Here is a 25,602-nt window from a genome sequence, read left to right on the forward strand (position 1 = left end):
ATCACTTCAAGTTGGGCTATGGGGTCGACACACATTTTGTGTCAGATGGAATTTCATGACTTTTCCATGACTTAACTACATTTCCATGACCAACAATTGGCGGCGTCTATGTACATATAAAAAAGGTAAGCATAATGTGGTGTCGACACTGAGGCTGCTCTCTGATCCCATGTACCATCTCCTGTCGTTGTGCAAGGCACTTAACCCCTGACAACGTGGAATACCTGTTAGGCAACTGTATAAAACACATACGGTCAACTCTCAGTCTATAGAGCTATTGGGTGTGCAGGCTCTTGATCAAGCCCTGATCAAACACATCAGAGCCAGTTTATCAAGGTCTGGTTGAGCAGCTAATTTCTAAAACGTGGTTTGTTAGAGGGGGACTGGAATAAAAGCCTGCACAAAGGTATTAGCTCTCCTGGAGAATGGTTGACCACCCTTGATGTATAACATTGCAACCAAATACATTTGTCTTTGTAAATAATTTACTTATTCAATACATCAAAAGATAGCCACAAAAAATGGAGGAGACAGGTGGCAACGGGAGGTGGTAGGGAACTGGTCTATCTGCCCAATATAAATGATCAAAACTGGCGGAGGAATAAGAATAGCATAAATAGGAAAGTACGGCAGTTTAACTTGAGGACCAGGATGTTGACAGCTGTGCCATACAGACTGCAAAATAGCTGGGAAGAGATTTTTGATGTACTGATTCCATGGTATGAGTTGATATATAAAACAACGCAAGATTCAAGACTTGGTGCTAATCAGTTAAAATGATCGTATAGAATTCTTGCTACTAACAAAATGTTGAATATTTGGTGGCATACAATCGTCGCAGCTCTGCAGATTTTGTTCTGAGGACACTGAATCAATAGACTATTTGTTCTGGTTTTACATTAGGTATCCTGTTTCTGGTCTCAGGTTCAGGAATAGCTGAAAAAGCATAATCTAAAATTGACCCTAGAAATAGCATTGTTGGGAGATCTGGAGAGACCTGGTGAGTCAGTTAATAACATACTAATATTCAAAGTAAATGTATTTATCTTCAACTCGCAATCTGTGGATTCTATTTGATTAGATAGATTCAAATTGTATGTTAAACATCACAGCATAGTTGAACTAAATCTTGCATGTAGAAATCCAAAAAGGGTGGCCAGCAGAGATGGGTGGGATGGGCTGATGGAAGCAGAGGGTTGGGATGTGGAATTGGAGACAATTGGGAGTGGAGTTGCTGGGCAGGGGATAGAATGACGGTCAAAGATAAGTCAAAATAAACAAAGCAAAAATTTGTGTTGGAATGACACTGAGGGGCAACGCTGTTACATCCAATGCCTGTTTGGGAGAGGTATTTTATTATTATGTATTTTCTTGGATGGTTGAGGGGCAGCTCTCGGGGAATTGTGGGGGGATCTTGGAGGGTTGGTGGCCTAGCGGTTGGGAGCTTGGGCTGGTGGCCGATAGGTTGCTGGTTTGGGTCCCAGTTTTGACTTGGTGGGAGACCTGTGGATGTGCTCTTGGGCAGGGTGTTGACCCTCGTTGCTTCTGTGGGACAGAAGCAACTCTGGATGGGAGTCTGTAAGATGACTGAATGTAATGTAAACGTTGAGCGGCTTCTATGCAGGTAGATTGTATGTTTTAATATTCAAAAAAATAATATCTCAAAAGATCAAATGGTTATGGTAGGCTACAGATCCTTGTATTCCGCTGAAGCAAGCCCACAAATGTACCTCTTCTAGTTTAGCTCTATTTATCGAAGCTACCATAGAAGTGTTTACTCTGCAGGCTGACTAGCATCTATTGAGTTGCAAAGTCCCATACATGTGGATGCTCAAATCAACTGGAAGTACCTACAAAAGTTTTGAAGCAACATAATCCAAAAGAAATGCTATATCAAATAATTGTTCCTAAAATTACTGTTTGCGATTCACAGAGGGATGAGTATTACTTCTCTCCGCTCTGCTGACAAGTATTTTTCTCAGCTTCTTAAAATATATATATAGTCACTTTTTCCACATTTTGTTACATCAGTCTTATTCTAAAATTAATTAAATACATTTTCATCAATCTAGAAACAATACTCCTTATTGGCAAAGCGAAAACATGTTTTTAGAATTTTTTGCAAATGTATAAAAAATTAAACAGAAACTCCTTATTTACATAAGTACTCAAACCCTTTGCTATGAGACTCGAAACTGAGTTCAGGTGCATCCTGTTTCCATTTATCATCCTTGAGATGTTTCTACAACTTGGGAGTCCACTTATGGTAAATTCAATTGATTGGACATGATTTGGAAAGGCACACAAGCTGTCAATGTAAAGGTCCTACAGTTGACAGTGAATGTCAGGGCAAAAACCAAGCCATGAGGTCGAAGGAATTGTCCATAGAGCTCCGAGACAGGATTGTGTCGAGGCACAGATCTGGGGAAGGGAACCAAAACATCTTTGCAGCATTGAAGGTTCCCAAGAACACATTGGCCAACATCATTCTTAAAAATGGAAAAAGTTCGGAACCACCAAGACTCTTCCTAGAGCTGGCCGCCCGGCCAAACTGAGCAATCGTGGGGGAGAAGGGCCTTGGTCAGGGTGGTGACCAAAAACCCGATGGCCACTCTGACAGAGCTCCAGAGTTCCTCTGTGGAGATGGGAGAACCTTCCAGAAGGACACCCATCTCTGCAGCACGCCACCAATCAGGCCTTTACAGTAGGGTGGCCAGACGGAAGTCACTTCTCAGTAAAAGTCACATGACAGCACACTTGGAGTTTGCCAAAAGGAACCAAAAAGGACAGACCACGAGAAAGATTATCATGTCTGATGAAACCATGATTGAACTGTTTGTCCTGAATGCCAAGCGTCACGTCTGGAGGAAACCTGGCACCATCACTACGGTGAAGCATGGTGGTGGCAGCATCATGCGGTGGGGATGTTTATAAGCGTCAGGGACTGGGAGACTAGTCAGGATTGAGGGAAACATGAACGGAGCAAAGTACGGAGAGATCCTTGATGAAAACCTGCTCAGGACCTCAGACTGGGGCGAAGGTTCACCTTCCTCGGGGCCTCCCGAGTTGCGTAGAGGTCTAAGGCACGGCTTCGCCGTGCCAGCTGTGCCACTAGAGATTCTGGGTTAGAGTCCAGGCTTTGTCGCAGCCAATTGGCCCAGCGTCGTCCGGTTAGGAGAGGGTTTGGCCGGCAGGGAAGTCCTTGTACCATCGCATACTAGCGACTCCTGCGGCGGGCCGGGTGCAGTGCACGCTGACACGGTCGCCAGATGCACAGTGTTTCCTCTGATACATTGGTGCGGCTGGCTTCCGGGTTAAGTGGGAATTGTGTCAAGAAGCAGTGTGGCTTGGTTGGGTTGTGTTTCGGAAGACGCACGGCTCTCGACCTTCGCCTCTCAAGACCGTACGGGAGTTGCAGCGATGATACAAAACTAACTACCAATTGGATACCACAAAATTGGGGGGGGGGGGGGGGGGGGGTCAAATAAATAAATGGTTCATATTCCAACAGGACAATGACCCTAAGCACACAGCCAAGACAACGCAGGAGTGGCTTTGGGACAAGTCTCTCAATGTCCTTGAGTGGCCCAACCAGAGCCTGGACGACACGATCGAACATCTCTCGAGAGACCTGAAAATAGCCAAGGGTAGCCAAGTCAAGGGGTCTGAATATTTTCCGAATGCACTGTATGTATGTACAGTTGAAGTCGGAAGTTTACATACACCTTAGCCAAATACATTTAAACTCAGTTTTTCACAATTCATGACATTTAATCCTAGTAAAAATTCCCTGTCTTAGGTCAGTTAGGATCACCACATTATTTTAAGAATGTGAAATGTCAGAATAATAGTTGAGAGAATGATTTATTTCAGCTTTTATTTCTTTCATCACATTCCCAGAAGTTTACATACACTTAATTAGTATTTGGTAGCATTGCCTTTGAATGGTTTAACTTGGGTCAAACGTTTCGGGTAGCCTTCCACAAGCTTCCCACAATAAGTTGGGTGAATTTTGGCCCATTCCTCCTGACAGAGCTGGTGAAAAAGCATGCTTTTTCAGTTCTGCCCACACATTTTTTATGGGATTGAGGTCAGGGCTTTGTGATGGCCACTCCAATACCTTGACTTTGTTGTCCTTAAGCCATTTTGCCACAACTTTGGAAGTATGCTTGGGGTCATTGTGCATTTGGAAGACCCATTTGCGACCAAGCTTTAACTTCCTGACTGATGTCTTGAGATGTTGCTTCAATATATCCACATCATTTTCCTCCCTCATGATGCCATCTATTTTGTGAAGTGCACCAGTCCCTCCTGCAGCAAAGCACCCCCACAACATGATGCTGCCACCCCCGTGCTTCACGGTTGGGATGGTGTTCTTCGGCTTGCAAGCCTCCCCCCCCTTTTCCTCCAAAACATAAAGATGGTCATTATGGCCAAACAGTTCTATTTTTGTTTCATCAGAACAGAGGACATTTCTCCAAAAAGCATGATCGTTGTCCCTACGTGCAGTTGCAAACCGTAGTCTGGCTTTTTATGGAGGTTTTGGAGCAGTGGCTTCTTCCTTGCTGAGTGGCCTTTCAGATTGTGTCGATATATGACTCGTTTTACTGTGGATATAGATACTTTTGTACCCGTTTCCTCCAGCGTCTTCACCATGTCCTTTGTTGTTGTTCTGTGATTGATTTGCACTTTTCGCACCAAAGTACGTTCATCTCTAGGAGACAGAACTCGTCTCCTTCCTGAGCGGTATGACGGCTGTGTGGTCCCATGGTGTTAATACTTGCGTACTATTGTTTGAACAGATGAACGTGATACCTTCAGGCGTTTGGAAATTGCTCCCAAGGATGAACCAGACTTGTGGAGGTCTACAATTCTTTGTTCTGAAGTCTTGGCTGATTTCTTTAGATTGTCCCATGATGTCAAGCAAAGAGGCACTGAGTTTGAAGGTAGGCCATGAAATACATCCACCTTCACACCTCCAATTGACTCAAATGATGTCAATTAGCCTATCAGAAGCTTCTAAATCCATGACATTTTCTGGAACTTTCCAAGCAGTTTAAAGGCACAGTCAACTTAGTGTATGTAAACTTCTGACCCACTGGAATTGTGAACTAACTCATGAAGCTGGTTGAGAGAATGCCAAGGGTGTGCAAAGCTGTCATCAAGGCAAAGGGTTGCTACTTTAAAGAATCTTAAATATAAAATATATTTTGATTTGTTTAACACTTTTTTGGTTACTACATGATTCCATATGTGTTATTTCATAGTTTTGATGTCTTCACTATTATTCTACTATGTAGAAAATAAAGAAAAACCCTTGAATGAGTAGGTGTGTCAACTCTTGACTGGTACTGACCGCATGTATGTATGTATGTATGTATGTATGTATGTATGTATGTATGTATGTATTTATGTATGTATGTATGTATGTATGTATATCCCCCCCGATTTATCAGCATCCCTACTTCCTGTAGCTTTGGGCCAGGCCTACCTGCCCGACTGTCTCTCATCGCTCTTTGAGCAACGGGCCCACTAGTCTCACACACAGAGGTGATGCTCGCAAACACAAATGCGCTAAAGTGTCATTCCGATATTGGCTGATATGTTGAGAAAGGCCCGAGGGGGTGTGGTATATGGTGCCTGTATACAGCCCTTAGCCGCGGTACATTGGCCATATACCACACACACCCCAGAGGTGCCTGATTGCTATCATAAACTGGATGCCAATGTAATTAGAACAGTATTTTTCTTTTTCATACCTATGGTATAGGGTCTGATATACCACCGTTTTCAGCCAATCAGCATTCAGGGCTCGAACCACCCAGTTCAACATTCAGCATTAAGGCCTGGGGGGGTGTGGTATACGGTCAATATAACATGGCTAAGGGCTGTTCGTATGCCCGACACCACAAACCCGAGGTGCCTTATTGCTATTATGAACTGGTTAAAAACATAATTAGAACAGTAAAAATAAATGTTTTGTCATACCCGAGGTATACAATCCAGTTTATAATCTCCAATTAAGCCTACCACTTTCATACAAAACATATACAGTATATATTCTAAATTCGCACATATTAATCCCTCTATTCGATTCCACTCTCCTCTACTACACTCCTATTACCCATCCTCCTCTCTCTGTCATCCCTTCTTTCTCTCTCTCGTTTTCTTCTCTGTGTGGTGCATTAGTGGGTGTTGTATAAATACACAGGGACAGGCTGCCCAGAGGGAACAAAGGTTAAACACACACACACACACGACAGAAGATGGCATGTGCAGGAACTGAGAAGGGAACAGATGGAAAAAGAATGATGTGCTCGCTCCACACACACAGGTTGGTGAGGCTGACCCAGCCACCACAAGCAACCATTACTAGATAATCCTCACCTCAGCGGAAGGAGAAAGTGAGACAAAGGGAGGGAGGAAAAATGGCAGGAAGGGGGAGATAAGAGGGATGACTATTTATCTGAGGAATAGAGCGAGAGGGGGGGAGACTATTTATCTGAGAAATAGAGCGAGAGGGGGGGAGACTTTATCTGAGGAATAGAGCGAGAGGGGGGGGGACTATTTATCTGAGTCATTGAGCGAGGGGGGGGGGGGGGGGGAGACTATTTAACTGAGGAATAGAGCGAGAGGAGGGGGGGACTATTTATCTGAGGAATAGAGCGAGAGGGGGGGGGGGACTATTTATCTGAGTCATTGAGCGAGAGGGGGGGGGGAGACTATTTAACTGAGGAATAGAGCGAGAGGAGGGGGGACTATTTATCTGAGGAATAGAGCGAGAGGAGGGGGGGAGACTATTTATCTGAGGAATAGAGCGAGAGGAGGGGGGGAGACTATTTATCTGAGGAATAGAGCGAGAGGGGGGGGAGACTAACTGAGGAATAGAGCGAGAGGAGGGGGGGAGACTATTTATCTGAGGAATAGAGCGAGAGGGGGGGGAGACTATTTAACTGAGGAATAGAGCGAGAGGAGGGGGGGACTATTTATCTGAGGAATAGAGCGAGAGGAGGGGGGGGGACTATTTATCTGAGGAATAGAGCGAGAGGAGGGGGGGACTATTTATCTGAGGAATAGAGCGAGAGGAGTGGGGGACTATTTATCTGAGGAATAGAGCGAGAGGGGGGGACTATTTATCTGAGGAATAGAGCGAGAGGAGTGGGGGGGACTATTTATCTGAGGAATAGAGCGAGAGGAGGGGGGGGACTATTTATCTGAGGAATAGAGCGAGAGGAGGGGGGGACTATTTATCTGAGGAATAGAGCGAGAGGAGGGGGGGGACTATTTATCTGAGGAATAGAGCGAGAGGAGGGGGGGACTATTTATCTGAGGAATAGAGCGAGAGGAGGGGGGGGACTATTTATCTGAGGAATAGAGCGAGAGGAGTGGGGGGGACTATTTATCTGAGGAATAGAGCAAGAGGAGGGGGGGGACTATTTATCTGAGGAATAGAGCGAGAGGAGTGGGGGGGACTATTTATCTGAGGAATAGAGCGAGAGGAGTGGGGGGGACTATTTATCTGAGGAATAGAGCGAGAGGAGGGGGGAGACTATTTATCTGAGGAATAGAGCGAGAGGAGGGGGGAGACTATTTATCTGAGGAATAGAGCGAGAGGAGGGGGGAGACTATTTATCTGAGGAATAGAGCGAGAGGAGGGGGGAGACTATTTATCTGAGGAATAGAGCGAGAGGAGGGGGAGACTATTTATCTGAGGAATAGAGCGAGAGGAGGGGGGGACTATTTATCTGAGGAATAGAGCGAGAGGGGGGAGACTATTTATCTGAGGAATAGAGCGAGAGGAGGGGGGAGACTATTTATCTGAGGAATAGAGCGAGAGGAGGGGGAGACTATTTATCTGAGGAATAGAGCGAGAGGAGGGGGGGACTATTTATCTGAGGAATAGAGCGAGAGGAGGGGGGGACTATTTATCTGAGGAATAGAGCGAGAGGAGGGGGGGACTATTTATCTGAGGAATAGAGCAAGAGGGGGGGACTATTTATCTGAGGAATAGAGCAAGAGGGGGGGACTATTTATCTGAGGAATAGAGCGAGAGGGGGGAGACTATTTATCTGAGGAATAGAGCGAGAGGGGGGAGAAGAAAGATGATGCATGATCAAGCGAACGCAATCATGTCATCATTTCTGAAAGGTAGGAGAAAATAATTCTTTTTTTCTCTAGTCTTCCTCCTGCTTTTCTTCATTCTTTCTCTTTTCCCCCTCAATCACTGTGTGTGGAATGGATAAAAGAATGATTTAAGAGTCAGAGTGAGAAAGAGAGGGAAGGAGGGAGGGAGGGAGAGAAAGATAGAGCCCAGTTCTCAGTAGGGGTTGCAGTTCAAATAAATGGCCTCCCTTTAAAAGAGCGAGTGAAAGGAGAAAAATAAAAAAGATAGGAGGGAGAGAAAGGGAGGAATGAGAGGAAGAGAGACAAAGCAAAAGGAGAAACAGGATAAAGAAAAGGAACAGGAGAAAAGACTAGAGAAAAAGGCATGACGGAGAGAAGGAGACACCACGCACACAAGGCCTGTCTGCAGTGTATCAGGGCTGTGCGGTGCTCCACTCTATCTAGATATACAATAACAAGGGTATAATTAAGTGTGCATGATGAAGTTAATGGAGATGGGCCAAAGCGATCCTGGCACCAACACTAACGTGATGAAAAATAATGGAGCCGGGCCATAGTGTTTGCTAACGCTAACATGAATATTCTATTAGCGCATGGCTGTTAGCAGCTAGCGTAGCGGGCAACTGGGACAGGAGTTAATTTAATCACCCGTCGGAGCATGGTGGAGCACGGTTAGGACGGGGAAACTTCTTTGTTTGAGGGTAATTGCACAGAAAGAATAATTGATTTGACAATCGCACCCACGGATTTACCGTCCTTATATGGACTGGTAGGGAGGGAGGGTTAAGGGAGGAGGGAGAGAGATCAGGAGAGAAGACAGTGGCAGAGGAAGAGAGGAGAGAGGGGGGGCAGGAGAGGGAGGAGGGAGGAAAAGAGAGTGAAAGGAGGGGGGAAAGGTACAGTGCTGTGAAGAGGGGCAGAGGAGCTCTGTGTGTGATTGAGGCATCAGGAGAGGAGAATTTATATCTGATCAATGCAGAGAAATTAAATTATGGTTCACACACACAATCATATTCTGTACACCACAGACAGACAGCGAGACAGAGGAGGAAAGAGAGAGGGAGTGAGGAGAGAAAGCTGAAGCGTGCAAATAAATGCTGTGGAAGTCATTGATATGAGATGTTTAATTATTGCCAAGAATGAGATTGTTTTATCATGAGGGAATACTGCTGGTAGCTAGGTGTGTGAACGTCTGTGTATTCTATTAGAGATCTCCTGCCGGGGAGGAAATTACCTCCATGTTTAACTCAGTCACAGCAATCGGGCACAATAATGTAGGGTATATGTAGATCAGACAGACAGACAGACACCTTCTGTCTCCTCTCGGGTAACAGAAGAGTAGTTGCTGCAGCAAACACAAGCCATATAGGCCTATCGAGGTAAAGATTGAAGAAATATCAGTGAAAGCGGAAACACTATTTGGATAGTCCATTTGTAGACGCTCTACAGACTATCAGTAACATTTCAACTAATTACCTACTAACCGTAACCCTTACCCTAATCACAAGTTCAGCAAGCATTTGCTTATCAACAGATTCTCAGCAGATGTTCATACTACCAAATAAAGTGTGCCCGTGAAAGCAAAAGGTTAAGGAAACTAAACTAGGTTAAAGGTGTGGTAACCCAGCAGGTAAGGAGTGTGTAGGGCCACTGTTGTCTGGCCCTGTAATCCTAGCAAAGCTTCCCCAGAGAGTGTAATACAGTAATATGTGGTATTACTGCCCCGGGACCAGAGGATAACACACACAACATGTACTTTACAGCTGCACGGGTCTGTGTGTGTGGGTGTGCGTGTCGTCCCAGTCAGTCCACTAATCCAGTCACACCTAGAGTTATCCCAGTCTGAGCAAAGCCAGGGTGTGTGTTGTGAGGGTGAGTGAGATAGTCACATACAGTCGTGTGTTTAGGCCTGGGAGATTAAATATACATTTCTGAATAGTTTCAACACGGTGTGTTGTTGAAAACTATACAATAAAGGTGTAGCCCTTTACACTTGTACCCGTATAAGGGTTGAAAAAAGCAGACTTGGACACTGGTAAGTGCCTAAACTGTAACGTAGTGGCTGTACAGAAACATGCTATACATGACGTCAGAGCTCAGGCTCTGTGCTTCACAGCGCTGTATGGGTTTTGACTGACAGCCGTTCTGAACTTGAGTACCGCGCCCGACTAGAAGTTGCCCCCCATCCCTCCTGGTAATTGGGTAACTTTTGCAACTATTTTGTTGTCTGAGTGAGGGAAATTCTGTAAACCATGAGGACTCAATTTATTTTGAAAGATGAGACATTGAGGATTATATAATAAATACCGCTTTGATGTCATACAAGCAAGCCAAATACCCATGAGTCCAAATGTGCACTTCACATTTCCAGATCATAAGACGCATGTAATATAGTGTCAACATTTCTGGTCACTATGTTTGATGTACAGTTACAAGATGACATGGCTTCATATCCTGGGTCGTCCTGAACACAATGAGCCTGTTGGTTGTATTGTGAAGAAAGTTTGCCACGGACCACACATCAGAATGCACTCATGACTCCTTTCTATGTGCACCAGAATTATGATCGGCTTCTCTGAATTGCCTTGTGAAAGCCTAACACTGTAAGATTGTATCTTATAATTTAGCTAGTCATGTTGGCAATAGAACAAGCATTCAAATTATGCCCACCTGACCCAGATTGCGAGTTATAATGGGAACTTTTTGGATTGCGCAAACAGTAATTGTGTGATGGCGGGGAAGCAGCGCTGTGTTCCAAACAAAACAACTAAAAGTGTGCTTGCTCTAGCTCCTCAACGGCACAGCTAGGAGAGCTCAAAAAAGCACGGTATAGTTGAAGACGCTTCTTTTAGTCATAAAAGTGCATTGAAATTACGTAAACACTGTGCACACTTTGGAGAGGTTTGTGGCTACTTGGAAACACCAGTTAGACCTCTCACTCAAGCCCTTGTAATTATTTTGTATTATATTGCACCTACCCAACATTCTTATCATGTTACTGAATGTATCCAGAATATTTTCAGATTTCGTTAACAAATTCAGTGAAAGTACAGTAAATGTAAAATGCACATAAAATCAAAACAGTGTAATGGTTAGTGTGAACTGTTGTGTACCTCACCTTTAGTCTAATAATTTCCCCATAATCTCCCAGTTCCTTTTAATTGCTACCATGGTTATGCATTCCATATTTCTTCTGTAAGAAACATTTCAATGTAGCCCTATCCATATAGGCCAATTCCCACGATCGTAAAGGGTTAAACGGTTATTTCTAAAGTTGACCAAACAAAGAACCTGACAAGGCCAGACGCAAAAGAAGGAAATAATGAAAAGCAAGTAAAGAAAGCAAGGCAGAAAAGGGGAGGGAAAGAAAGGATTGGCGTTGATTTCTCACATCAAAGAAAGAGGGGGAAAAACACAAAAGAAAAGAGGCTATAATCATGTTAGCCCTCCTCGCCGCCTCCACCTCTCCTCCATCCCCATCCTGCCATTCCTGCGCCATCCGTCTCCAGAGTGGTCATCTATTGATTACAACTTATATTTACCTCCGCTGCCTTGCTCTTTCGCTCCCTCTCTCCAGCCCTCGCTTTCACACATGCGTCTACACACACACACACACACGTCCAGACACACGCACTTACACATGCATACATAAATATTTAATCAAATAAATAAATCTATTCGCAGAGCGACCCTTTCTAATCAAGTGACATCAATCAGAGGACTGTGGGTAAAGGGCCTACGGAGCGAGCCCAGAGCGTGGTGTGTCGCGGCTAAATGGGTCCGGGAGGAAATATACGCTCCATGTCCTATTAAGGCAGAAGGGCTATCCTTTCATCCGCTTGCCTATTACTCCCCCTATCATTTCCCCAAATCTAAAACCTGTTTTCAATCAACACTGGCAACAGAGTGGCTGTCGGAGAAAAGGAAGAGAGCGGGAAAGAGAGAGAGATGGAGAGCTCTTTCCCTCTTTCTCTCCGTGATTGGAGCGTTTTGCATTCTGTGTGTGTACGATTGTGTAAGATTCTCTGTGTGTGTGTGTGTGTGTGTGTGTGTGTGTGTGTGTGTGTGTGTGTGTGTGTGTGTGTGATTGAATCCGTCTACGAAATTAGGGCTGTCGACTCGAGGAGCTGAGCGTCCTTAACCCAACCCCCTCATAGCCCACGCCCATCCACCAACGCATGGGTGTGTGTCTACTAGTGATGCATTGGTCAGCTGTTTGTTCATCCACACCCGACTGACTATGTGATAGTTCAAATCTGAGGCCCACATCCGAACCTAACACGCAAATATAGAAAATGTGATGTATAGTCAGAGGCGGAGCAATTTTTTGACAGGCCTTTTAGATAGGCCTGTGTTTCTGCTTATAATTTCAACATTTTGGTTGTCTATTTGTTAGTCAAATTGTCTATAATTAGATACATGCAGCTTATCTTCAGTCATTACTTGTTGCCTTCGAGTACTAAATAAACCCTTGCTCACCAGAATAATGCCATAAATCGATAGAATGAATGCTTCAATCTAGTTGACATAGGTAAAGTTCTTTCTTCACTGCTTCACTCGGACAGCAAAGACGTCTAGGGACCGGGGCGAAAATGCAATAAAAATAAATAAAACGGAAATGATTTTATGTGAAAAATTTCCAAATTACATCAGTTTGACCGGTTTAAGGAAATTAAAAGCTGTGAAAACTACATAACATGTTTTGGCTTGGATGCATATTTTATGATACTGATAAAGATAGCACCTTTACACAGTCCATAACCACGCATTCATTCTCTCAAGATGCTGAAAGAAAGAAATCATTCTGCAGGAGTAAATGTTATATTAGGCTATGTGAGAGGTTATAGACCTAGTCAGTGTCCAGATTTCAGACGACTGTTCCATTTAACTATCTGAACATCAGCCTACAGTTCCCTCGACATGCCATGTTAAAGTCCCCGTCGTGTGACTTGAATTTGTATAGCGCCTCACAATCATCACATATAACATAGCCGGCACCGCTATTATCCTCTTACCACTTCACCAAATCTTTCCCAAACATTAAACTACTGTTCTGGCCCTCCTATTTATTTTCATCTGTCCATTTTGCAGCTTTCCTCTTATTAAATTAAACTCCGATAGTCTTTTCTGCCTCAGTGGATCAACATGAACATTTTCTGTTCCCAAAGCATTTGGCAATTGGTGTGTATTTGGCGAGTGTACAGTTAGGCCCTAAAGCGTAGGCTTAGGCTACGCACTAATGTCAAATAACAATAATAAACATTTTTAATGTAGCCTAGATAAGAATTATATATATGGATTTTTAATGCATTGTTTTCTCTATTCAACCCACCTTTCATCCACCCACCCAATATTTAATGTCCCTAAGCCTGCCCGCCAGGCGGATTTAACCGCGGGAACTGTGGGTTATGAGTCAACCCGCATATCACTAGCGTCTACACGTGAGTGTGACAGTCACTACAATAAACTGTATGTGCGTCTTAATACATAGGCCTCTGTAAGATGTATGTACAATAAGTGGGTGTCAATTGTAATATTGATTGAATGCTAGTGTGTGTGTAGTTTTACTTCTCTCGTCGCTCTGTAGTACTTTGGTGAAAGCGTACTCCCAGTCGAAGATGAACCTGTAGTAGCACAGCTGGGTGTACAGGGCTTTCTCAGAGTACTGTGGAGAGAAAAACACACATTACTACACACTCATCAACAGGTACTGTAGCAGTCAAACTTGTAGTTTGTCAAATGAGAGAAAGAAAAAAAGACTGTTCCAAGCCCCTTAATCCAACCCCAGTGTTACTTACACCCAAGGTGCTCTGATAATATACAGGCAACTGCCAAAATAATGGAAATGCTAGTAAATTAGGGATATGAAGTGTTTTGAAAGCAGGTGTTTCACACAGGTGTGGTTCCTGAGTTAAGCCATTAATATCCCATTATGCTTAGGGTCATGTATAAAAGTGCTGGGCAGGTCATTATTTTGGCTACCATAGCTATGCCCCCATAGGATGACAATACCCCCATCCGCAGGGCACGAGTGGTCACTGAATGGTTTGATGAGCATGAAAACGATGTAAACCATATGCCATGGCCATCTCAGTCACCAGAACTCAACCCAATTGAACACTTACTGTATGGGATATTCTGGAGCGGTGCCTGAAACAGCGTTTTCCACCACCATCAACAAAACACCAAATGATGGTATTTCTCGTGGAAGAATGGTGTTGCATCCCTCCAATAGAGTTCCAGACACTTGTAGAATTGATGCCAAAGTGCATTGAAGATGTTCTGGCTCATGGTGACCCAACGCCCTATTAACTTCTTAATGGGGGGGGGGCAGTATTGAGTAGCTTGGATGAATAAAGTGCCCAGAGTAAACTGCCTGCTACTCAGGCCCAGAAGCTAAGATATGCATATTATTAGTAGATTTGGATAGAAAACACTCTGACGTTTCTAAAACTGTTTGAATGATGTCTGTGAGTATAACAGAACTCATATGGCAGGCAAAAACCTGATAAAAAAATCAGCCAGGAAGTGGGAAATCTGAGGTTTGTAGTTTTTCAACTCTTTGCCTATCCAAGATAGTGGAAATTTGGTCCGATTGCACTTCCTAAGGCTTCCACTAGATGTCAACAGTCTTTAGAACCTTGTTTGAGGCTTCTACTGTGAAGGAGGAGAGAATGAGAGCTGTTTCAACCAGAGGTCTGGCAGAGTGCCATGAGCTCAGTCTCACGCGCTCCCGTGAGAGTTAGCTGCGTTCCATTGCATTTCTAAAGACAAAGGAATTCTCCGGTTGAAACATTATTGAAGATTTATGTTAAAAACATCCTAAAGATTGATTCTATACATCGTTTGACATGTTTCTACGAACTGTAACAGAACTTTGACTGGACCTAGTGGTCGCACCTCATGAATTTGGATTTGTGACCTAAACGCGCGAACAAAAAAGGAAGTATTTGGACATAAATGATGGACATTATCAAACAAAACAAACATTTATTGTGGAACTGGGATTCCTGGGAGTGCATTCTGATGAAGATCAAAGGTAAGTGAATATTTATAATGCTATTTCTGACTTCTGTTCACTCCACAAAATGGCGGGTATCTGTATGGCTTGTTTTTGTGTCTGAGCGCCGTACTCAGATTATTGCATGGTGTGCTTTTTCCGTAAAGTTTTTTTGAAATCTGACACAGCGGTTCCATTAAGGAGAAGTGGATCTATAATTCCATGTATAACATTTGTATTTTCATCAACATTTATGATGAGTATTTCTGTAAATTGATGTGGCTCTCTGCAAAATCACTGGATGTTTTGGAGGTAAAACATTACTGAACATAACGCACCAATGTAAACTAAGATTTTTTGATATAAATATGAACTTTATCGAACAAAACATACATGTATTGCGTAACATGAAGTCCTATTGGTGTCATCTGATGAAGATCAAAGGTTAGTAATTAATTTGATCTCTATTTCTGCTTTTCATAAAATATACTGTCTCCTCCTCCACCTCTTTCACTTTCCTCCCACATTCTCAGACCATGCTCTCACATCCCTGATCCTCCTATTTCCATCTCTCATCTATTTACATCTCGCCATCCTCCTCTCAGGGAGCATGACCAATAAAGCCGTAGTTTGGTTTGTTAATTTCAGCAACAATTAACTCTAGTCACACGCCTGAGAGAGAGAGGCTGAGATAATGAGGTAGTGGGAGAGAGAGAGAGAGGGAGGTAGAGAGGGAAATGAGGGGGAGGAGAGGGAAGAGAAAAGGAAAGAGATCTGATCATGTGTAAATCACCTGGCTGATAGTTTGTTGTGATAAGGTTTTTGAGAGAGAGGAGAGGCAGCTGAACAACAGCCTCCGTCAATGTGATTAGACATTTTTCTGCATGAGGCCATTATCACAACGCTAATTACACTGACTGTTACATTCAACTACAGGACACCCCCACAACTAGCATCAGGGGTATGTAGTATGTTATTATTATGATACGTGTATGACAGAGTTAGCATCCGTAATGCCTGTGTCCGCGTATGGATTGTGTTTCAATGTCTATGAATGAGTGTGTGTAGTGTTTAACAAGTGTGTGTGTGTATGTATGTACACTACCGTTCAAAAGTTTGGGGTCACTTAGACATTTCCTTGTAAAAAAAAAAAAGAAGCATATTTCTTGTCCATTAAAATAACATAAAATTGATCAGAAATACAGTGTAGACATAGTTAATGTTGTAAATGACTGATTTTTTATAGAATATCTACATAGGCGTACAGAGGCCCATTATCAGCAACCATCACTCCTGTGTTCCAATGGCACGTTGTGTTAGCTAATCCAAGTTTATCATTTTAAAAAGGCTAATTGATCACGAGAAAACCCTTTTGCAATTATGTTAGCACAGCTGAAAACTGTAGTTCTGATTAAAGAAGCAATAAAACTGGCCTTTAGACTAGTTGAGTATCTGGAGCATCAGCTTTTGTGGGTTCGATTACAGGCTCAAAATGTCCAGAAACAAAGATCTTTCTTCTGAAACTCGTCAGTCTATTCTTGTTCTGAGAAATGAAGTCTATTCCATGTGACAAAGTGCCAAGAAACTGAAGATCTCGTACAACGCTGTGTGTGACTCCCTTCACAGAACAGCGCAAACTGCCTCTAACCAGAATAGAAAGAGGAGTGGGAGAACCCGGTGCACATCTGAGCAAGAGGACAAGTACATTAGTGTGTTTAGTTTGAGAAACAGACGACTCACAAGTCCTCAACTGGCAAATTCATTAAATAGTACCCGCAAAACACCAGTCTCAGTGAAGAGGCGACTCCTGGGATGCTGGTCTTCTAGGCAGAGTTCCTCTGTCCAGTGTCTGTGTTCTTTTGCCCATCTTAATCTTTTATTTTATTTGGCAGTCTGAGATATGGCTTTTTCCTTGCAACTCTGCCTAGAAGGCCAGCATCCCGGAGTCGCCTCTTCACTGTTGACGTTGAGACTGGTGTTTTGTGGGTACTATTTAATGAAAGTGCCAGATGAGGACTTGTGAGGCGTCTCTTTTAGAGGTCGACCGATTAATCGATTAATTAGGGCCGATTTTAAGTTTTCATAACAATCGGTAATCGGTATTTTTGGACACCGATTGTGGTTGATTACATTGCACTCCACGAGGAGACTGCGCGGCAGGCTGACTACCTGTTACGCGAGTGCAGCAAGAAGCCAAGATAAGTTGCTAGCTAGCATTAAACGTATCTTATAAAAAACAATAAATCTTAACATAATCACTAGTTAACTACACATGATATTACTAGTTTATCTAGCTTGTCCTGCATTGCATATAATCGATGCGGTGCCTGCCTGTTCATTTCTCATTGAATCACAGCCTACTTCGCCAAACGGATGATGATTTAACAAGCGCATTCACGGAAAAGCACTGTCGCTGCACCAATGTGTACCTAACCATAAACATCAATGCCTTTCTTTAAAATCAATACACAAGTATATATTTTTTAAACCTGCCTATTTAGTTAATATTGCCTGCTAACATTAATTTATTTTAACTACGGAAATTGTGTCACTTCTCTTGCAAGCAGAGTCAGGGTATAATGCAGCAGTTTGGGCCGCCTGGCTTGTTGCGAACTGTGTGAAGACCATTTCTTCCTAAGAAAGACCATCATTAATTTGCCATATTTGTACATAATTATGACATAACATTGAAGGTTGTGCAATGTAACAGCAATATTTAGACTTAGGGATGCCACCCTTTAGATAAAATACGGAACGGTTCTGTATTTCACTGAAAGAATAAACGTTTTGTTTTCGAAATGATCGTTTCCGGATTTGACCATATTAATGACCTACGGCTCGTATTTCTGTGTGTTATTATGTTATAATTAAGTCTATGATTTGATATTTAGAGCAGTCTGACTGAGCGGTGGTAGGCAGCAAAAGGCTCGTAAGCATTCATTCAAACAGCACTTTCCTGCATATGCCAGCAGCGCTTCGCTGTGCTTCAAGCATTGAACTGTTTATGACTTTAAGCCTATCAACTCCCGAGATTAGGCTGGTGTAATGTGAAATGGCTAGCTAGTTAGCGGGGTGCGCGCTAATAGCGCTTCAATCGGTGACGTCACTCGCTCTGAGACCTTGAAGTAGTTGTTCCCCTTGCAAAGGGCAAGGGCCGCGGTTTTTGTGGAGCGATGGATAACGATGCTTTGAGGGTGGCGGTTGTCGATGTGTCCCTGGTTCGAGCCCAGGTAGGGGCAAGGAGAGGGACGGAAGGTATACTGTTACACTGGCAATACTAAAGTGCCTATAAGAACATCCAATAGTTAAAGGTATATGAAAAACAAATGGTATAGAGAGAAATAGTCCTATAATTCCTATAATAACTACAACCTAAAACTTCATACCTGGGAATATTGAAGACTCATGTTAAAAGGAACCACCAGCTTTCATATGTTCTCATGTCCTGAGCAAGGAACTTAAACGTTAGCTTTTTTACATGGCACATATTGCACTTTTACTTTCTTCTCCAACACTTTGTTTTTGCATTATTTAAAACAAATTTAACAGGTTTCATTATTTATTTGAGGCTAAATTGATTTTATTGATGTTCAAATGAAAGTGTTCATTCAGTATTGTTGTAATTGTCATTATTACAAATAAATAAATAAATAAATATAAAATTGGCCGATTAATCGGTATCGGCTTTTTTTGGTCCTCCAATAATCGGTATCGGTGTTGAAAAATCATAATCGGTCAACCTCTAGTCTGTTTCTCAAACTAGACACACTAATGTACTTGTCCTCTTGCTCAGTTGTGCACCGGGGCCTCCCACTCCTCTTTCTATTCTGGTTAGAGACAGTTTGCGCTGTTCTGTGAAGGGAGTAGTATACAGCATTGTACGAGATCTTCAGTTTCTTGGCAATTTCTCGCATAGAATAGCCATCTCTCAGAACAAGAATAGACTGACGAGTTTCAGAAGAAAGTGCTTTGTTTCTGGCCATTTTGAGCCTGTAATCAAACCCACAAACGCTGATGCTCCAGATACTCAACTAGTCTAAAGAAGGACAGTTTTATTGCATCTCTAATCAGAACTAGTTTTCAGCTGTGCTACCATAATTGCAAAAGGGTTTTCTAATGATCAATTAGCCCTTTAAAATGATAAACTTGGATTAGCTAACACAATGTGCCATTGGAACACAGGAGTGATGGTTGCTGATAATAGGCCTCTGTACGCCTACAGTGTGTAGATATTCCATAAAAAAATCTGCCGTTTCCAGCTACAATAGTCATTTACAACATTAACAATGTCTACACTGTATTTCTGATCAATTTGATGCTATTTTAACAGACAAAATGTTTAGCTTTTGTTTCAAAAACAAGGACATTTCTAAGTGACCCCAAACTTTTGAACGGTGGTGTGTATATGTACAATTGAAGTCGGAAGTTTACATACACTTAGGTTGGAGTCATTAAAACTAGTTTTTCAACCACTTTACACATTTCTTGTTAACAAACTATAGTTTTGGTAAGTCAGTTGGGACATCTACTTTCTGCATGACAAGTAATTTTTCCAACAATTGTTTACAGACAGATTATTTCACTTATAATTCACTGTATCACAATACCAGTGGGTCAGAAGTTTACATACACTAAGTTGACTGTGCCTTTAAACAGCTTGGAAAATTCCAGAAAATGACGTATTGGCTTTAGAAGCTTCTGATAGGCTAATTGCCATTATTTGAGTCAATTTGAGTTGTGATGCATGTACCTGTGGATGCATTTCAAGGCCTACCTTCAAATTCAGTGCCTCTTTGCCTGACATCATTGGAATATCAAAAGAAATCAGCCAAGACCCCAGAAAAAAAAATTGTAGACCTCCACAAGTCTGGTTTATCCTTGGGTGCAATTTCCAAACGCCTGAAGGTACCACGTTCATCTGTACAAACAATAGTATGCAAGTATAAACACCATGGGACCACGCAGCCATCATACCGCTCAGGAAGGAGGCGCGTTCTGTCTCCTAGAGATTAACGTACTTTGGTGCGAAAAGTGCAAATCAATCCCAGAACAACAGCAAAGGACATGGTGAAGATGCTGGAGGAAACAGGTACAAAAGTATATTTATCCACAGTAAAACGAGTCCTTTATCGACATAACCTGAAAGGCCGCTCAGCAAAGGAAGACGCCACTGCTCCAAAACCACCATAAAAAGCCAGACGACGGTTTGCAACTGCACATGACGACAAAGATCAAACTTTTTGGTCTGATGAAACAAAAACAGAACTGTTTGGCCATAATATACATCATCATGGAGGAAAAAGGGGGAGGATTGCAAGCCGTAGAACACCATCCGCACGGGGGTGGCAGCATCATGTTGTGAGGGTGCTTTGCTGCAGGAGGGACTGGTGCACTTCACAAAATAGATGGCATCACGAAGTAGGAAAATGATGTGGATATATTGAAGCAACATCAAGACATCTGTCAGGAAGTTAAAGCTTGGTTGCAAATGGGTCTTCCAAATGGACAATGACCCCAAGCAGACTTCCAAAGTTGTAAGGAGGCCTACAAGGAGGCCTACAAACCTGACTCAGTTACACCAGCTCTGTCAGGAGGAACGGGACAACATTCACCCAACTTATTGTGGGAAGCTTGTGGAAGTCTACCCAAAACGTTTGACCCAAGGTAAACAATTTAAAGGCAATGCTACCAAATACTAATTGAGTGTATGTAAACTTCTGACCCACTGGGAATGTGATGAAAGAAATAAAAGCTGAAGTAAATCATTCTCTCTACTATTATTCTGACATTTCACATTCTTCAAATAAAGTGGTGATCCTAACTGACCTAAGACAGGGAAATTTTACTAGGATTAAATGTCAGGAATTGTGAAAAACTGAGTTTAAATGTATTTGGCTAAGATGTATGTTAACTTCCGACTTCAACTGTATGTATGTATGTATGTATGTATGTATGTATGTATGTATGTATGTATGTATGTATGTATGTATGTATGTATGTAATGGTCATCTATGGCCATGCGAGACACACAGCTGTTGACCCACGATGCACTGCCTGGTCAATAACTAACCATGAATTCCATAATGGATCCTTGGTTACCGTTGCCAACGCAGAGCTGAGCACACACACTTCCCCTCTCACACAAACTAGCCCTACACACAAAGTCGCACTGGACTTGACTGACAGGTGTCGAAGAGGCGTGGCTAAAGGTGTTACAGGTCGTTATTGAATTTAGAGCACACACAACCACACACGCACAAACGCCTCGTCATTCGGCTCAGTGCTTTGTTCTTGTACTGACACCATTTCAATTTGCACCACAAATCTGCTGCATTTTCAGCCTGGCTGCCCAAAGAGCAAACCAGCTGTGAAATTGCCTCTCTAGGGAGCGAACAACCCCCCCTCCCCTCCACACACAACCTCGCTAACTACCCCCCTCACTCAATCTGCACACACACCCATATAGTAGGTGCACTTCCCTTTCTCATGCAAGTGAACATGTAAAGTATGGGCTGAGAGGGAAAGAAACAAGGGGAGAGAGAGAACAGGGGGAGGAAACAATTGTGGGAGAGCAAAGAGGGGGAGTGAAGAGTGAAAGGGAGAGAAAAAGGGGGAGATAGCAAACAAAATGGGTCTAAATAGCTAAACCACAGCCAACAGTCTAAAACAGACCACAAAAGCCCACACAATAAACTGAACACGGTAAAATGACCCCCCCAAAACTACAATTAGTATTCTATTCAGACAGGTACTGAGAGGTCAATGACTACATGGATAACTACATACTACATGACAAAATAAGTGTGTAACTGTGACAGTCTCCTGCTCAGTATGAGATTCATACAGTAAATACAGCACAGTCAGCCATCACTAGTACTAATCCATAAACACTGGAGCTACATCTAAAGGTTCCATGCCATACACTGAGTGTACAAACATTAAGCACACCTGCTCTTTCCATGACATAGACTGACCAGGTGAAAGAAATGATCCCTTATTGATATCACTTGTTAAATCCACTTCAGTCAGTGTCAGGTTAAAGAATGATTTTTAAGCCTTGAGGCATTGTGTTTGTGTGCCCTCCAGAGGGTGAATTGGCAAGACAACAGACTGGTAGATGGTAGTGGGTGCCAGGTGCATCGGCTGGGTTTTTCATGCTCAACAGTTTCCCATGTGTATCAAGAATGGTCCACCACCCAAAGGACATCCAGCCAACTTGACACAACTGTGGGAAACATTGGAGTCAACATGGGCCAGCATCCCTGTGGAACGCTTTCGACACCTTGTACAGTCCATGCCCTTGAGGGTAAAAGGGGGTGCAACTCAATATTTGGAAGGTGTTGCTAATGTTTTGTACACTCAGTGTATATTCCACCTAGACACTGCTAACCTGCAGATCCAGTTGACCCCTTAAACACACCACACACACACACACACACACACACCACTGTAGCTGCGAGAGAGAGGAGAGAGAAATCACTGTGTAGCTGTGCGTTATGAAATCTGATAGGGTTTAACTCAGACGTTGTAGCGTTGGGTTGAGTCCTCCCAGCGATCGGCTTCACAAGCCTCCATAATGAGTCAATATATGTAAATCTTTACTAGCCAAACACTGCAGGAAACAAAGACATTTAACTGGCGCTCCCGCTCGCTAGCGCAGCCCTGCACCAATGGGTAATTTCTCCCCATTCACAAGGTATAATTGCCTGCTATTTGAAGATATTCATGCTCAATTTTTGAAATTAATTTCAATTGGGGGGAAATGTAGAAATGTCAGCTTCAGTGAAAGGGATTTGATTTCAATTATCCTCGCTCAAAGGCCCTGTGATTTCCAAATACACTTAAGCGAAATTATGACAAGAATTTTTGTTCGGTGAATTTCAGTGTTTAAAGAGCGATTAGGCGATAATGGGGCGGCTTTGAGCCGGGAGTGAATGCAGCCGTCTCCCTCTGAAAGGCACTCAATTATCTCTGATTGCTCCAGCTATAATGTATCAAATAGAGATACCTGCTATTGCCGTAATTTGTGTGAAAATTAACATGCTGCAATTTCCACTAGAGAGGAAAAAAGAGCTTTAATGGGCGCCTGAACGTACATCAATAAAACTGAGGGAGAAAGAGAGAGAGGGAAGCAGGGAGAGAAAGATAGATAGGGAGAAAGACAGGGAGGGAGAAAGAGGGAGGGAGTGAGAGAGAGGAAGAAAGAGGGAGGAGGAGAGGGAGAGAGGGACAGGGAGAGAGAAAAAGAGTGGGAGGGGACTGAGCGCATTGGCTAAACTGAAAACGAAAGGGGAAAAAAGAAGCGATAGAGAAACAGAAAATGAGAGAGAGAAAGCGCATCAGATACAAAACGAAAGCAAGGGAGGGGGAGATTGTTAAAGAGGGAGAGAGAAAGAGAAATTTAATTTACTGAAAATATTACAAATTGCACCTGTGCATAACTCCCTCAAATTACTAACCAATCAACAAGAGTGGCTATTACTCCTCTATTACATGGAGATCAGAGAGTGAGGAAGAGAGTAGGGTGAGAGAGAGACATATAAGGGGGGGGGGCAAGGGAGGGAATATGAGAAGGGGAGAGAGGGAGGTAGCAGGAGGGGGAGAGAGAGCAAGCAGAAAACACATCACTGACAGAGACAGGAACGAGGCTGTGGAATGAAGAGTAAGAAGAGGATAGAGGGATAAGATGATAAAGGAGAAGAAGGATGGAGGCAAAGGGGAGAAAGAGGGGATGATGTATAATGAGATAGAGAACGAGAAAAGGATGGAGGAATGAAAGTACAAGAGGGGAGAAAGAGGGAGAGAGAACAGAAAGGTGGGAGCGAGTGGGCGAGGAGCGAAAAGGAGGAAGGCTGAAGGAGGAATGGAGGGAGCAGGGGAGAACAGGAGAGATGGAGGGAGCGGAGGAGAGAAGAGGTGGGTTAAGGGTAGAGGGGTGAGTTAAATGTTTTATTCAGCCAGCAGTTTAAAGTGGCAGGGCCCTCAGGCACAGAGAAGGACGCCTAAGTGGCCGTGGTGACAAGACAAATTGGCCTTTTGGGTTTCAACCTGTCGCCACACAACCCTACACACTGCTAGAGAGAGATAGAGGGAGAGATAGAAGGGGAGGGAGAGAGGATGAGGGGGGAGAAAGAGGGGGAAGAAGGGGGAGAGAGAAGAGGGAGGAAGAGGGGAAAGGGAGCTTGGGGAGAGAAAGAGGGGGAGGATCGAGAGAGAGAGAAAGCTTGTAGGGAAGGAGGAAGAAAGTGGAGAGGCAGTGAAAAAGAGCGGAAAAAGGGAGAGAACTACAGGAGAAAAATACATTGAAACATCAGGGATAAAATGAGAGGGAAAGAGACGTCAGATCAAGTGAAGGCAGAAAAACACAGAAAGAAAAACATCTACCCTTCAGGCTAACCTGGTCTTCATAAAGGAGACAGTTTAAAACTACCAGTACCCTCCTACAGACACACACTCAAGGCCGTAAGAGGCCTGTGTAGAGAACAGAGGATACCCTTATCAGTGTGTGTATGTTGTACTTCAACATGAATTACAAGTGTGTGTGTGTGTTGGGATGGCCTGTGTAAGAATCTCATTAAAGTATGAACACAACAGTTGAGGCAAGGACAGGGTGGGAGGGGGGGAGGGAGAGTGAAAGAGGAGAAATATGGAGGGGAGGTAAATAAAAAGGAGAGCAAAAACAAGGGAGCGTGAGAGGGGCGTGAGAAGAGAGAATTTAGACCATGTGAATGGAGGAGAGTATGAGAGAAGAGGACGAGAGGAGAGGACGCGAGGAGAGGACGTGAGATGTGAAGAGGAGGAGAGCTGAGACGAGGAGGGGACAAGAAGAGAAGGGGACGAGAGAAGAGGATGAGAGAAGAGGATGAGAGCTCAGTAGCTTTAAAAATGGCTCTACAGCACCATCACCTGGACAAACCATCCAACATCGATACAGTGAGTGTGTGGGTGTGTGTGTGTACACATCCAGTATGTTTATGCAAGTGGATTATATGTGTGTGGTGTGTTCATGCTTGTGGGTGTATGTGTGTGCGGTGTGTTAGTGTGTGTCTGTTACCTCTGGTTTGAGTGTAGAGCGGGTGCAGGCAGGACAGATGGGTCCAGATCTGGAGAAGGAGATAGGCAGCCTCCTAGTTCGGTTCTGACAGGCCTGGTCCTCACACACCAACCAACCCTGACATGGAGAGAGAGGGAGACAGAGACAGAGAGGAGAGAGGGATGGGAGTGAAGAGGGATTGGGGGGTGAAGAGAGATGGCGTGAGAGGGGGACAGACAGACAGAAAAGGACAGAGAGAGAAGCAGAGGAAATACAATAATTATACAACATTGTATTCATATCAAGGAAACTTTAAAATACGAGGCTAACTTGCTGGAAACAATTACATAATGATCTGCCTAAATACACATAGATCAACTTTCTCCCGCCTTCTCTCTGCCTCCTCCCTAAATTGTATATTCTCGAATTTTCCAAGACAACCCCT

General features: G+C 43.4%; 1 protein-coding gene across 1 annotated transcript in view; it reads right to left on the bottom strand.

The window, feature by feature from the left end:
• pola1 (polymerase (DNA directed), alpha 1) overlaps nt 1-25,602 on the bottom strand; it is a 94,462-nt gene that overhangs the window by 1,598 nt on the left and 67,262 nt on the right. The window contains exons 35-36 of the mRNA XM_038973235.1: nt 25,179-25,295; nt 13,693-13,789 (exon numbers count right to left, since the gene is read on the bottom strand). Coding sequence (XP_038829163.1) covers nt 13,693-13,789; nt 25,179-25,295 — 214 coding nt within the window. The remainder of the gene's footprint in view (nt 1-13,692; nt 13,790-25,178; nt 25,296-25,602) is intronic.

This window comes from Salvelinus namaycush, chromosome 33 (assembly GCF_016432855.1).
Source record: "Salvelinus namaycush isolate Seneca chromosome 33, SaNama_1.0, whole genome shotgun sequence".
Taxonomy (NCBI): Eukaryota; Metazoa; Chordata; class Actinopteri; order Salmoniformes; family Salmonidae; genus Salvelinus; species Salvelinus namaycush.